General features: G+C 39.0%; 1 protein-coding gene across 8 annotated transcripts in view; it reads right to left on the reverse strand.

The window, feature by feature from the left end:
- Positions 1-16,360, reverse strand: part of FBXW11 (F-box and WD repeat domain containing 11) — a 132,526-nt gene that overhangs the window by 8,294 nt on the left and 107,872 nt on the right. For 6 of the 8 annotated variants that reach the window (XM_036846107.1, XM_036846116.1, XM_036846110.1 and 3 more), the window contains 7 exons: positions 15,480-15,617; positions 10,724-10,842; positions 8,812-9,061; positions 6,014-6,132; positions 4,130-4,240; positions 3,182-3,260; positions 1,929-2,114 (listed from right to left, as the gene is read on the reverse strand). In XM_036846107.1, coding sequence (XP_036702002.1) covers positions 1,953-2,114; positions 3,182-3,260; positions 4,130-4,240; positions 6,014-6,132; positions 8,812-9,061; positions 10,724-10,842; positions 15,480-15,617 — 978 coding nt within the window. In that variant the 3' untranslated portion in view covers positions 1,929-1,952. Of the gene's footprint in view, positions 1-1,064; positions 1,437-1,928; positions 2,115-3,181; positions 3,261-4,129; positions 4,241-6,013; positions 6,133-8,811; positions 9,062-10,723; positions 10,843-15,479; positions 15,618-16,360 lie in introns of those variants that run through there. The other 2 variants (XM_036846109.1, XM_036846108.1) reach the window with 2 other exon arrangements.

A 16,360-nucleotide genomic window follows, 5' to 3' on the forward strand; every position in this document is an offset into this window, starting at 1 on the left:
TGAGCCACAACTACTGAAGCCTGCGCGCCTAGAGCCTGTGCTCCGCAACAAGAGAAGCCACCGCAATGAGAAGCCCCTGCACCGCAACGAAGAGTAGCCCCCGCTCGCCACAACCAGAGAAAGCCCGCACGCAGCAACGAAGATCAAATGCAGCGCCACCACCCCCTGCCAAAAAAAAGAGATCCTGGCCTTCTTCCTCTGTAATTTCCTATAATTCAATAAACATAAAAATTCTGCCATGTGAATTTCTCAACTGACTTGTGAAGAATCTATCCAGAGAGAAAGCAGCAAGGGAGACGGCCACTGTCACAAGAGCCAGTATGAACACACTTGAGACCAGGAACGGCAACTATTTATGTGGCTTACAGGTCACTACTGTGGCTCAGCTCCTATAGCCAGGGAGGCACAGCCAAGCCATCGAGGCACTTAGTCCTCTGGGTCCACGTGGGGTCCCATCACCCTTCCAAAGGCAGTACGCAAGCCAGTCACTACGGATCAAACTGAGTTGGCAGGAAGAAACAATGCATTTGCCATTCCTGATGCAGATCCTTGCTTTATCACTAATAGATGGAACAGGGGCAAGACCAGAGGTCCGCATGCTTCTTCTTAAAGGGCCAGACTGTACATATTTTAGGCCACACAGTCTCTTTGCAACTACTCAGCTCTGCCACTGAAGCACGAAAACAGCCACAGACAATACGTAAACAGATGAACTGTGGCTGTGTTCCAATAAAACTATTTATGGGCACTGGAATTTGAATTTTATATAATTTTCACATGTTCTAAAATAATATTCTTCTTTTAATTGTTTCAAAGTATTTAAAAGTGTAAAAAACTATTCTTAGATTGCTATGGTAAGGATAAAAAAAATTAGGCAGTGGGTCAAATTTGGCCTCCAGCTGTAGTCTGCCGACCCTGAATAAGACAAACTTCCTGGAGCAGAAATAAGGAGTATCTGAAAAGATGTCAACTTAGTGATCTAGAAACCAGTGATTCCCTATCTTTTCACCCAAAGAAATGTCACGATTCTACACATGGACTTTCTTTACATTTTTAATATTCAATGAACAGGAAAATATACAATGACAAAAAGCTACTAAGCATTAAGTAATGTTTTTACATAAATATGAATTTTATTAACACAGTCTTTACATACATATATACATGATAGTACAAATATGCACAAATATTATTTATTCAATCTACAAAGTTTCATGTGCACAGAATTCACAGGCCCCCTCGCAAAATTCTCAAGAGTTGGGAATACTGCTCCAGATGAACATGGTAATCAGTTCCAAGGACACTGCCAAGTAAGGCTTCTCATCCTCTAGCTGGACACCCTTAGTAATCAAAACATGCCATCATCAGTGTTATTATGGCCCTAAGTCTTCCTGTAACCGGAGCAAAGGACTTGGCTTCCAGGGTACCTGTTGTGTCTAATGGATGAAGAACGAGTTTTAGGGGCTCTCTCAGCAAACACCCTTCTTTGATTCCTACCCTAGGGAATGGTGGTGGTGGGTGGATTGTAATGGGGGGGCGGGGAGGGGAGGTCGTTTTAAGTGTTTGCCTGATGGTGATTTTTTTAAAAATAAAAGATAGAACTGAAAGACAGGAAAGAAAGAGAAAAAGGAGATCCCTGCACCACAGAACAGAATTTGGAGGGCTTTACTGGTACTAAATTGGTATGACCTGGGAAAAGTTTTAAAAAACAGGAACCATGGTGTCCACCAATATGAAAACCCACAATAAGCAGGATTCCGATTTATATCTTATTTTGATGTGACCATAAAGATCTAGCCTTATGCTAGAACTCTGCAAAGTTGATGCATCTAATGTTCCTATTACTGAGAAAGGAACCCAAATCATAAAATTTCCCCAAAGGGAAGGTGAATTCAATCAGCAAAATTAAAAGTGGGGGAAGTACTCACCTGAAACAGGTAAAGTGCAGACTGTTATCTGGAGATGTAAGTGTATGTTCTGGAGGGAGAACGGGTCTCATTCTGGGCACTGGGAGGCACATTTAAGAAATCCCAAATCAAAATTGTGTCATCATGGGAGCTGCTGATGATCTGAAATTCATCAAACTGTAGCCGAAACACACGTCCAGAATGTTCCTGTGAAACATAACAGCTTGATGCATAAAACGAAATCTTTACAATCCCTCCTATCTCACTACCAGGGAGTTGGCACAGGCTGAAAATACAGCTCCTTATCCAGGATTCCTAAATAAGTTTCCAGAGCTTTATTGAGCTTTGTCCTTCACCCTAGGAATACAGATTCTGCCTTCCCTTCTGGCTTTTTCTTTAATTTAACTTTGTATCCTAGATCCTGGCCCATTAATATGTCAAAGAAGAAAAACTATGTGATCATCTTACAAAGGGTCTTAAGAAGGTAAGCCACAATATTTAATACCCATTCTTGATACACTGTAAAAACTAGGACCAGAAGAATAGTGTTTTTAACACCACCAAGCATATCTATCTCAAACTACAGCTAACATCAAAATTAATGGTGAAGTACCAGAAGTCTTCCTATTAAAATCAAGAAGAAAACAAGAATGGCCTTGACTCAAGTTCTGCATGTTCTAGTCAATGAAAGGAGAGAAAAAATAGAAATAGAAGGTAAAACTACTGAAAATAAGAAAACTCTATCAATATTTTCAAACAACTGTCTCCTCAAAAATACAACAAAAGTAAACAGACTGTTAGAAATAATGAGCTTGGTAAAGTTGCTAAAACAAGATTAATATATAAAAATAAAGTATTCCTATATGCCAAGCAATAATCCGTAGAATACAGATTGAGGGGAAAGTCCACCATAATAGTACAAAAATGTGCTGAGTTATAAAACACAACACAACTACAGATACCCATATTAGGAAATCTCCCAAACTTGCAGACAGGAAATACTTTATGTTCTAGGAGGAAACCAGTCCACCTACAAATGAGGAAGCCTGCTTTCATATTTTAAGTTGTGTTAATACTCTTTATAAAAGAGCTCACAGAAATATGAATGTCAAATATTCTCTGATTTTGACTAAACAAAATTAACAGAACAGTGCATTTCTCAGAAGGCACGCTGTGAGGTACAGAAGCTTTCCAGTGATAGGCTCAGGGAGGTCTATCTGCAGGTGGCCAACCGCCAGCACAGGGAAGCACTTCCCTTTCAACAGATCACATACCACCAATGTGCGCAGACACAACGTGCTTGCTGGGGCTCGGGGGTCGAGAGCAGCCTGCAAGTCCCAAACTTTGATTTTCCTAGAAAGGAAAATGAAATCACAATTAGTGGAAAAGTCAACATTTTATATATTGTCAAGCATTTCCTCGACAGAAAGGAGTGCGTTCGAACTGCCTATTTTAAAAGCTAATGGGGAACCTGCTGATGTTTTGACAAGGTATTTAAACCAATTACACTTGATTTGGAAAAAATAAGGACCTACACATTCTCAGAATTGCTGAAATTGTGAAGAAATATTATTTGAAGGGAGACAAGAAAACAACTTCACATTATCTAAATTCAATTCCTGACTTGATAATCTATGTCACCAAATTCATTAATCAGGGGGCTCTCTAGGGCTGAGTAGGTGCCGCTGACAGAAGCTAGGGCTCTCTGTGAAATTCCAAGGATACCTTTCTCCAAACTAAGCAAATGCTGAAAGTTAATAATAGGAGTATGAACAGACCAACTAACCCGTCTGTGAAGTATATATAAGGTCATCTTGAAAGGTTTACGGTTGCCATTTGCTCATTTTAAAAGTCATGAGGCTTTTTAAAGAGGATGTGTTCAATTCACCAAAAGGGGAAAAGAAATTTATCATTGAACTCACCAAAAAAAAAAAAAAAAAAAGCCTGGTTTAATTTAGCACTGGGACAAGGAACTGAATTCCTGCAAAGCCTAAGCTACTCCCTGAGTTTACAATAATGGTTAAAAGCATAAGCTTATTAATTCATCCTTCTGGGTCTGAGTGTCCCCACTTGATCAAGTGGTATAATAATACCTGCCATCCACCATTACATAGGAAATACCTAGCATGGGACCTAGCACATACACAGCTGCTTAATATGCAGTACTTATTTTTCCTCTTCATATAGTTATGGCTGTGCATTTGAAAATTTGAAACACGTACCCATCATAGGCCCCACTGACAATCCTCTTGTTATCAAACCGGATGCATCGGACCAATTCTTCATGTCCCTCTAGGACTCTTAAACAGGCGCCACATTCAATATCCCACAGCCTTGAATGAAAAACAGATTTCTGTGAATCAACTTCCTACGCATGATTCAAACTATCCATACGTGATCTTCTCTACCCTGGGAATCTTTATTTCTATCTCACTCCCAGTTCACATTATACACATGTGAAGATATGTGTGTACATTTGTACCATTCATGTGTTTTTTAAGAACTAACTTGGGAGAAAGGCTTACTTTTCATTTTATTTCCTTTTACATAGTTTGAAACTTTTAAAAATCACATGCATGTTGTTATTATTTAAATAATACCAACAAAGAAATTTCAATTACATTTAGTTTGTAGGCATGCTCTTGATGTCTGAGTTGATGAAACCAAGTAGCCAAATGGTCTAGGAAGAATTTTTAGGGGGAGACAGGGATTGCAGGCCGTAAAGAAGAAAAAGGATGTAGGTGTGGGGAAGGTAATAAATACAGCCCAGGGGGTTAGGCTTCCACCACCAAGGTTAGAACCGGTGGACCAGCACAATGGTCTCCCTCTCCTGATGAGGCTTAGGGATTCCCCTTCCTAGATACAGACTGCATCCTAGGGCTGTCTAGGTTTACAAGGTCAGAGTGGGAGCCTCTCATTAGGCATATGCAGTGTCTTAGAAATATAAACCCAGTGACTACCATCCAGCCTTTTTCTCTGTATATGATTTATGTAACAATTCTGGAAATAGAGATTTTTTTTTTATTATCACTGATTTAACTACATTATTTGCAAAAAGAAACCACAGCAAACTAACATGTACAAAACAAAGTTAGCAAATTAATTCTATAATGACATTTTCTTAGCCTCCCCACTAGTACCTATCATACATCCAGTGAATATTCTACCCTCAGCAAATGCTCTCATCAGTGTCAGTGATGATGGCTTCTCTAATCTACTGTGAAGAGAACACTGCCACTATAACCAAAGTGGTTCCCTTCCATAAACTATTCAGCAGTACACATTATTATTTTGTAGAAGCTCAGAGATTCCAATGAGGAAGTTAAGAATTGTTTATTGCTTAAATATTAAGTAATACCAAGCATAAAGAATGCAACAGAACCAAGATTCAAGTTCTCAACTGACTTTTATGATACCTTAAAACTTAAAATGATAAAGAAAACTTTTGGCAGTTTAAGCTACATTGTGTTTGCTTTCTTTCTTTCTTTTTCTAAAAAAATAATCTTGAACCCAATCCTTATTTTGCCCAAACAGGCAATTTGATTATAAAAAAGCTACTAGAATATGTTGGGACAGTTGGAAAAATGACTTGGGGTAATTAAACAGATATTTAAGGGAAGTTCTTAATAAGATAAAAAGTGTTTAAAGATATTCATATTTATGAGAAAGCAAGGACAATGAGTGTTGGGAAGAAAAAAGGGAGATAAGATAAATGACCAAACAGGAATTGATGACAGTGTTGGGAGAGAGAAATAAAGTACACTCCCCTCTGTTAGGGAGAGAGGCAGGAGCTCACTGGTAAGGGAAAGGAGAGCATCAGGCTGGAGCATCCTCTGTTCTGAGGCACTAGGGTAGTATTAAAGTGATCTTGGGTGGAGTTGAGGTTATAAAACCTTGTGCACTGGGGGAATCTTGGAAGAATACCCAGGGCATACACAATTTACCCACTTTAGTATGCAGAACCAGGGAGATAAATAAAAGTTATCTAAAGTTTTCTTATCTGAAGCAGCCCCCAAAACTGAGTCTTTTGAGCAATCAGGACTGGAGATAAGTCAACACTATGGCAACAATGAGCCCACTCTGTCAGCACACCAACTTCTACCCACCTTATGGTATTATCCGATGATCCACTGACAACCAGCCGATCCCTGTACTGGAGACAGGCAATGCCTCGCTTGTGCCCATTCAGAGTACGAACAAATTCACAGGTGCTCGTGCTCCAGACCTGTACAACAAATTAGCAATACGTTTAAGAATAAATGCAGAAAAGCCCTTGCACAATATACCTTTAAAAAAAAAATCAGAACTTCTAAGAATGACCACAATACTTGATTATGAAATACGCTGGGGAGGTTGGGGAACAGATTGGACAGCATAACATTTCCTTAGCTGCTGAGTGATAAAACTGGAATGAAATACAGAGGGAAATTGTGAAGTCTCCAAACCTTGAGATCTTCACAAAGAGAACATCTCCTGGATGGTTCAGATATTCATTTGCCTAGAGGGAAGGATCTGGGCCAGATTTTATGTTTTTATGCCAGGTGACACGTCAAACCCAATGTAACTGACGTGAAAGGGCTTCACCTTTTGCATCCTCTTCTTTTCCAGCATAGTTTCTCGAACAGCTCCATTTGTTTTGACACATCACTCCTAATATTATGTATGTGGAATAAATAACCCCTCTTTTGTGAAGCTGTCTGCAAGACTTAGATGTCCACAGACACACTTAATACCAGCCAAATAAGGAGACACAAAGCAACCAATGTGCCCTGAATCATTTCATTAGCTGCATTTGTAGTTGAATGGGACAACCAGATATCCAGAGGCAAAAGGATGAAGTTGGATCCCTGTGTCACACTGTATACAAAAATTTAATTCAACATGGATCAATGATCTAAAAGTAGGAGCTGAAACTGTAACTCTCAGAAGAAAACATAAGAGTAAATCTTTGTGACCTTGTATTAGGCAACTGTTTCTTAGATATGATAATAAAAGCACAAGTAACAAAAAAAAATTGATAAACTGGACTTCATCAAAGTTAAAATTATTTGTGTTTCAAAGGACACCATCAAGAAAGTGAAAAGACAACCCACAGGAAGAAAATATTTGCAAATCATTTACCTGATAAGGGACTTGCAACCAGAATATGTAAAGAACTTTTGCAACTAAATAATAAAGAGACAAATAATCTAAGTTTTGAAAAGGGCAAAAGATTTAAGTAGATGTCTCTTCAAAGAAGTTATAAAAATGGCCAATAAGCACATGAACAGATGCTCAGCATCATTGGTCATTAGGGAAATCGAAAGCAAAACTGCAGAGATACCACTAAATACCTACCAGGATGGCTATAATAAAAAAGACACACACACACACACACACACACACACACACTAACAAGGGTTGGCAAGGATATGGAGAAATATCTGGGCTGATATTATGCAACATCTGTTTTTGTACAAAGGCCCAAACCCTCTTGACTTCCAGGCACTGGTCTCGTACAAATTGGTGTGACTGAGTGGTGAGTGAGGTGCCAAAAAATCCTAGTTTTTCAGCTTCCAGACTATCCTATCTAAAAGTCTGATGCTATCTAGTCTGTGATCTGTGGGGCTAGATACTAGAATGCTGGCCAGTACGGGTCATAAAAGGAAGGTTTCTGAGCCCATACACTGCTGGTGGGATTGTTAAATGGTGAAGCCATTTTGGAAAACAGTTTGGCAGTTCCTCAAGATGTTCAACACAGAGTTACTATCCCAAGAGAATTAAAAGTATATGTCCATGCAAAATTTGTACACAAATATTTATGGCAGCATTATTTATAACAGATAGAATGTGCAAACAATCAAAATGTCCATGAACTGATGAATGGATAAACAAAATGTGGTGCATCCACACATAGAATTTTTCTAGTCAACAGAAGGAATGAAGTACTGATTCATGCTACAAGGTACATGGATGAACCTTGAAAACACTACACTAAGTGAAAGAAGCCAGACACAAAAGGCCACATATATATGATAACATTTATCTGAAAAGTCTCAAACAGGCAAATCCATAGAAAGTAGATTAGTGATTGCCAGGGACTGGGGGGAGAGAATGGGGGTTGAACTGCTAATGGGTATGAGGTTTTTTCAGAGGGTGATGAAGATGTTCTGAAACTAGTGACAACCATACAACACTGTGAATATACGAAACCACTGAATGGTATGCTTTAAAATGATGAATCTTATGGTATGTGAATTATATCTCAATAAGGCTGTTATAAAAATATAAGGAAAGCTAAAATTTTAATAAGTTAACATGTACATTGGAACCAGCACTGCATTTACCATACCCGATGGATCACCCTAGACTACAAGTGCTTGTCACACGTCTGCCTCACACCACATGTTGAGCTCCGTGGAGGCAGGGACATGTCTTGTTCATCATCATCTCTCGAGCATCCAGCCCAGGGTCTATGGCATGGCAGGCTCTCAAGATTAGGTGAATAAATCAAATCTCAACTCTGCCACTAACTAGCTAATGTGGTCTCCAGCACAGTCCTCTGTGCCACATCTGTAAAATGTGGCTCAACAGAGTGCTGGGAGGGTGGAGTGAGGCAGTAATGGGAAGCTTCTGGCACATGGTATATGTCCCATAGGTTAGTTCTCTTCCCCTTAAAAAGGTTATCAACAATGTCCTTTCACGAAATAGAGGACTGCTCTCGGTCCGGACCCCATGACCCTTTTCTACGACCTTGCTTATGACTTGAGAAGCATAAAGAATGAGCATGCCTTGAGGTCTCATAAGCACAAGTGGAGGAGAATAAAGATCTTGCCAGATGCGAGGTTGGTATAAGCCACCTCTGCTTTCTCTATGCTCTAAAAGGGATGGGAACAAGCAGAGTTATGACTGCAGACACACTTACTTTGATGGTCCTGTCCCCAGAGGCAGACACTATGTACTTATCGTCAAAGTCTACTACATTGACAGCAGCACGGTGGCCAACCAGGACACGGCGTAAAGTGATATCAGTGGCAGAAGCCATGTCCCACACTGCGATGGAGCGGTCCTTGGAACAGGTCACCATCAGTCCATTGCTGAAGCGTAAGTGCAGTACAGCCTCGTTGTGGTGGATCAACGTGTTCAGAACTTCGCCCGTGTTCACATCCCAGACTCTAGAGAACAGAAAAGCACAATGCTTAATTATCGAGACAACCAGGAAAAGACTCCTGTGTCTGTGCTCTGGGCCCATTTTTAGTAGTAGGCTGGGGAGGTGTGGACTTCACATGTATCTGGTGACTGGGACCTGACACCATGCTTAAAAGGAGCCCCCAGAAGCAATTTTTCTATTTGTGAAGAAATGGTAAGATTGTTTCAAAAAAGAAGGCCAATTCTGACTCCTGCCCAGGTATTCAGGGATGGTGTTTGCAGGCTTGTGCTGATGGCAAAAAAAAAAAGCAAGGAAGTGGGCTTTGCAGTGAGTTTGAGATGACAGAGAGAAGATGGCTTGGTGGCTGGGTTCCAAGCTTAAGGTTCTTTTTGACCTCTGACAAGCTTTCGAGTCTATTATTTATCCACTGCAAACTGGAGACTGTAAGTCACAGTGTCTCATCAATCACCACACCCATCTATTTACCCAACCACTTTATGGACAAAGCGCGTGTCTCCAATTGCTTCACCCTTGAGATACAGGTTTCTTAGGGGCAGCCCTTTCACGTCATAGCTTTTCTGTAACCCCAATCTCCTAAGGGGACAAGTTCGTGCAGAGCAGACGAAGAGAGACTCGGGCTTCTAAGGCCGAGACATGACCTATGGTGGAAGCAGCAGCCTGGAAGCACTGAGTCAGGGAAAGGATACTAGGCATGCTGGTGACTATTTCAATCTCTTAGGTGTGCCTGTAAAGCAATCCTTTTCAAATCTCTGACTCACTCTAGAAGAGGCATTTCCTTTCCTCCCCATGCCATGCCTTCCTCAGGCTACCAGCAGTCCAGCTGAGGCTTTACTGTATTATCTCTAGGCTCTGGTGAACTCATCACTACAGCAAAATCCAAAGCCATCTGGTATGGAAAAACATCCTTGTCCCAGTGCTTTAGGAGTAGATCCCAATAATGTTTCCTTTCTACTCTCAATTCCCAACCAGCAGTCACTGCTTCCCTTCTACTGTAGAACACTGCCACTTCCATCTTCATCACTCTGCCCCTGGGGTGGCATCTGAAAACTAGTGTCTCTATTACTGGCAAAGCTACATAATATCAAGATAGTCTTCAGTGCTATAAATTCAAGGCTCGAAATTAACTAACTATGTGACTGAGTAAATTATTCGCCTCTCTGGCCTCCATTCCCCAATACTACATCTATAAAAAAGAAGATACTACTTACCTTAGAGAGGTTGATGTGAGAATTCAATAGAATAACATTATACAAAATATCGGGCACATTATTTGTGTCCCTCACAAAGTGCTGCAAATCTCTGCTTCTGATTCTTTTGGTATTTGTAGGTTAGTATCCACCACACTCCTAGAACACCTGCTTCCTTCCTCTCTCCTCTAGAGCGTGGTCTCCCACGAGAAAGCTACCCTGATACTATTAGGTACTGTGCTTTTACAGGAAGGCATGTGGCCATCTCTAGAATGTATGGTAATGGGAATAGGACCTACTTAACAAAAGTTGGCTTTTCTGCCTACTTTGCGCAAATGTACCTACACCAAAAGTGGTTTTGAAATATAGCATACAAAAACATATACAGAGCATGTGTGTACTTTATCACAGAAGAGGAGGTGAATCTGTCTCCTTGTGGAAGGTATACAAGTTCAGGCCAGTGAGATCAAATCACTCACCTCACTGTAGAGTCAGAAGAGCCAGTCACAATGACACGTTCATCATACTGGAGACAAAGGACAGAGCCAGTGTGTCCTGTTAACACTTTCAAACATTCCAAGCTGGTTTTATCCCAAATCTATTGAGACAAAATCAAACACAAACAGTAATTTAGTATATCACATTCTGATAAATGTTTTTATCGTACCTTATTTTCTGAATCATAAAACAAAACAAAGCTGTGTTATAGTAAATAAGAGCAGTAAACATCAAACAGGTGGTAAATGACAAGAGGGGAAGAAGAGGCAATACTGAATAACTTCCAGCATAGATATACTACTTTGTTTACTTTGTCCCCATAACTACTGTGCCCATTATACTTAACAGCTTTATAAAGAGAATTTTTAAATAAACTCTGTGAAAAGAGTTGGCTCACCCTCTGGAAAACAATGTGACAGTATCTATTAAGAGCCTTTAAAAATGCATACCCCTTAACCCATTACATTTGTTTACGAAAGTTTAAAAATGAAAAATGTTCAGCATCTCAGAATAACTTCAAAGTAAATTATGAAGAGTTTTTAATGAGAAAACACACTGCTTTATTATAGTTACTTTTTTAAAAAAAATCAGAATAAAAGTCATCTCTATAGTTACATAAACATTATGTATATTTAAAAAAAAAAGATTAAAAGGAAGTAAAATGTTGATAGTTGGCTTTGTACTCTGAATGCCGTTTTTCTCCTCTCTTTTGATCTTTCCAGTGTTTTCCAAGTTTTCAATAATGTCCCAAAATAATGGGGGGATGGAAAGTGATTTTTTTCAAAGACTGTTTTGTTAAAAATAGAGTCTATGGAACTATTTCTTCCCTTGTAAAAATACTATCATAATTTGCAGTGTCCCTAACGTTTACTACAAATGGCCAAGATATTACAAGCACTACAGACAGTTAAGTGTCCTTCTATAATAGTAAGGCTTGCTTCTAATTTCTGACCTAGTAGAACCACAGCTATTTTGAAAGTGTGAGCTGATCAAGGACTGAAGCAGAATGAAGTACAGAAAGTTTCCAACCATTGGTCTAGATGAGCTCCCTAAAGCCTATTTCTGCTCCATTGTTCCGTGTCTTATAAATCAAGTGTAGGCCTAATTTAGGCATGGGTGTGCCTCTATTAAGAGAATTCTTTAGAAACATCCAGTGTAAGTGAAATGCAAGCCCATGGCCAGCCCATGCTTTGTGACAAGGTCATTATAAACCATTCTTACCGACTCCTTAAAGGAGAACTGCCAAAATTAAATAATAACACTCTTTCAAGAGCGTATTTGTGGCCACAGGTTAGGACTATCAATAAGTATTACATAAAAATAGAGTTCTGTGGTCAAATATGTTTTCAAAGTTGGAAAACTCTGGGTGTCTCTCCTGTATGTCTTCTCAGAGCCTTTATATGCTACTGTAACCTGTAAATTTCTAAGAAAGGGATACAGCATGCAGTGTTTTCTAAATTTCTTTGAAGGGAATTACTATTCAAAGCAATATCCTTTGGATTCACATCCACAGAATACCTTTTGGGAAACACTATAATACATATAGGAAACCAACAAAACAGTTTCTTTATATTCTATAATTCAGTGATTTTTTTGCCCTAGTTATTGGAATTCTTGAAATTCCACTATTTTATAAAACAAAAAACACACAAGCAAAAATACCTTTTAAGTCACCCAAAGTAAAACAATATAGAAAACCAGGCCAAGGGCAGAAAGCCCACTACAACCTATCTTCCCAGTTGATTGTAACTAAAAACTCTAGAAAAAATACAAAAACAACTAGCTGAGGACTCTGAAAACTGTGAGGGGAAGGGCAGCCAGGAGAAAGCAAGTATTATATTGAATACATTGTAGCAAGGGCTAAGAGTTTGGAGACAGGATCCACATGGGGTGAGTTTACCATTCTTTCTGTTTTCTGTTTTCTCATTTCCTTCTTTTGTGGTCTTGACCCAAAGGCAGGTCCAGATCAAGGAACTGCACAGTGAAACAGCAGCACAGGCAGCTACAATCTGAGAAACTAGTCTTTCTGGACAGAAAGGCTGAAAAAGGAATCTTTGGGGACCAAAGAATGTGCAAAAGACCCTATTTTCTTTTTCTCTTTTCTCAAACGGCTTTGATCCAAAGGACAAGCCCAGTCATGGAGATGTACTGCAGAGCAGTGGAACAGGTAACTAAAATTCTAAAAGAAACCCCATTTTTCTGGCCAAAGGAAAATGAAGAAAGGATCCTTGTGGGCTGTAGGCACTTAGGGAAATCCAAAACAGGAAAGAGCTGGAAAAAAGAAAAAGGCTTCCCTAATTGTATATGAGAACCCACACAACACATGACTTGGGCTTGCTCTTAAGCAGTGCATGCACAGGACAGACTAAACCAGCACAGCAAAGGCCGTAAAAAGCGCCCTGATATTTAAACTGAAGTCTCAGACTAAACTCTGAGTAGTGCACGCCCAAGACAGACCCAAAGTAGCATGGCAAAAAGCAGAAAAGAGATTAGAACCAACCCCCCTAACTAGGTTGACCACCTGCTTAAAAAAATACTCACTCACACATATTCTCTAGAGGATTATTAACAGGATCCACAGACTTTACAATACAACATCCATAATGTACAAGATACAATCCAAAATTACTTGACATTCAAAAGCCAAGAAAAGTGATCATTCTCAGGGGAACAGACAATCAACACATGACAAGCTAGAGATTACCCAAATGTTGTCATGGTCAAAGACTTCAAAGCAGTTGTTGTAACTATACTCCATGAAGTAAAGATAAACATGCTTGATATGAATGAAAAGAGAGAAGTTCTCAGTAGAGAAATAGAAACTATAAAATATAATATCTGAAATCTTAAAATTCACTTAATGGGGGAAAATAGCAGAATACAGATGAAAAATTCAGTCAACTTGAAGACAGGCTAAGAGAGATTATCCAGAAAAGAGAGGGAAAAAAGACTGGAAAAAAGTAAGACAATATCAAAAGATCTAATATTTGTGTAATTAGAGTCTCAGAAGGAGAGGAGAAAGAAATTGGTGCAGAAACAAAATTGAATAAATAATGGCCAAAACTTCTGAAATTTGGTGAAAGACATAAATTTACAGATTCAAAAAGCTCAGTGAAAGAATTCTTAGATATGACATCAAAAGTATGAGGCATAAAGGAAAACACTGGCAAACTAGACCAGACAAATTAAAATCTTCTGCTCTACTTAAGACATCATTGAGAAAGTGAAAAGACAAGTCACAGAATGGAAGAAAATATTTGCAAGACATATCTAAAAAAGGACTTGTATCCATAATATATAAAGAGCTCTCAAAACCCAATTAATACGAAAACAGAGTACCCATTTTAAAATTGTACAAAAGATCTGAATAGAAACTTCACCAATAAATATACAGATGGCAAATAAGCATGTGAAAAGATGCTCATTATCACTGATCACTGGAGAAACGTAACTTTAAACCAAAATGAGATATGTCTACATACCTATTCAAATGGATACCTATTCAAATGGCTAATATCCAAAAAAAAAGCCCTGAGACTACCAAGGGCTGACAAGGATGCAGAACAAAAGGAATTCTCATACATCGTTGATGGGAATGTAAAATGGTATAGCCACTTGAAAAAACAGCTTGGCCGTTTCTTCACAGGTAAAACGTACACTTACCATATGAGTTAGCAATCCCACTCCCAGGTTTTTATCCAAGTGAACTGAAAACTTACGTTCTCGCAAAAATGTGCATGCATATGTTTACAGTGTCTTTATTCATAATTGTGAAAAACTGTAAACACAAATGTCCTCCAATAGGTAAATGGATAAACACACTGTGGTGTAACCATAAAGCAGAATGCTACTCACCAATAAAAAGGAACTAACTATTGTTATGTGCAACAATGTAGAAGAATCTCAAATGCACAATGCTAAGCATAAAAAGCCAGACTCAAAAGGCTACATACTGTGTGAGTCCATTTACAGGACATTCTTGAAAAGGCAAAATTATAGGGACAGAAAAAAAGATCAGTGGTTGTCAGGACCCGGGGGGGAAAATGGGTAAACGCAAAGCAGCAGGACAAAGGAATCTGGCGGATGACGGAACTATTCTGGATCTTGATAATAATTGTTATGGTTGCACAATTCTTTGTGCTTGTCAAAACTCACGGAACTTTACACCAAAAAGAGTGCCTGTAAATTATAACTAAAAGTAAAATTATCCCACAATGTTTTCTTAAATATGAGAAAATAAGCTACAAACAATGTGAAACAAAATCTATTAGAGCCATTAAACATTAAACACAGAGAAATGATCCAGTTTATCTACTATTGAAAAGTAAATAAAAACAATATAAATTGCTCTATCATTCTTTTGTGTTATCAACTGAGCCTTTCACAGAAACCATAAAAGGTAGTGACTTTCATTTATATGCAAGTCAGCAACACTTTTACCAGCTAGCCAAGAAATCAAGAGCCCTGTGGATACTGAGATATTTTCTACTTGCACCTAAATACAGAATACAGAAAGTGAATGTGCTTAGAGAAGGGTAAGAAGCGAGAAAATCCAAGGGTCCAGTGTTAGTAGAGGGAAACGCTCTGGCTCTAGTTCTTTAGAACCACGCAGACAGCTGCCAAGATTGAGTGGAACAGATAAAAACCAATCAGGAGGAAATGGAGAGACTGTTACATCTAATGTCTGACATGTAACCACAATTCTAAAAATAATACATACAAAATGCAGTCATTCACCTTAATAGAATTATCTCGAAGGCCACTGATAATTTTTTCATCATCATACTGTAAACAGTAGACACCTTTACTATTTTCAGAGCGGCACTGAATCCTCTGCAGGTTGTGTCGTCCACATCGCCAGTTAGATTCTATAGTCTAAGGGAAAAAGGAGGCAACAGATGAGTTTTTGTGAATCAACTATTCTATTAGGGTTCAGACTTTGGGGTTCCAGAAACAGCATACCACTGATACTCCATCTTGGTTTGCATAACTGTCTGTGGACAGGAATCACACTCTTTTCCAAGTAAGACATTAGCCCAACAGTATTTTTCCTCAAATGTTCCCTGCCCATCTGGCAACTGTCACAGGATTTCCAATGAGTTTGGGTTGGGTTTGAAAAAAATGGCCTAGACAGAATTCAATATGTTTAAAGAATGCCATTTGTACCCAAAACATACAAATAAATAGTAACTCATTGGGTCACTCTCTAATGCCAGTTTAAATATCTGGCAGAAGACCACCACTAACATTAAGCATATACTAACAATCCGTGTAGCCATCCAGAGCACCGATCGTCCTGATCATTGAGAAAAGATACTGACAACTACTACCTGCCAACTACTATAGAAAGAATTTTATTATCCATTTTTAATCTTCTACCAGACTGAAGCTCCTTTAGGATAAGAATGGCACATTTCAGCCCTGGATTCTCATTCTTTCATCATTCATACAACACTTACTGAGATGTTAGTATATTCCAGGTACTGACTGTGCCAGGCATGGGGATGAAAAGACTGACAGGAAGCATACTGCTTTCAAAGGATGCAACTGCAATACACAGGCACGCAGTAACTGGAATTGGATATACTCTAATCATATGTTTATTTGGTTAAATGATC

This window comes from Balaenoptera musculus, chromosome 3 (assembly GCF_009873245.2).
Source record: "Balaenoptera musculus isolate JJ_BM4_2016_0621 chromosome 3, mBalMus1.pri.v3, whole genome shotgun sequence".
NCBI classification, from domain to species: domain Eukaryota; kingdom Metazoa; phylum Chordata; class Mammalia; order Artiodactyla; family Balaenopteridae; genus Balaenoptera; species Balaenoptera musculus.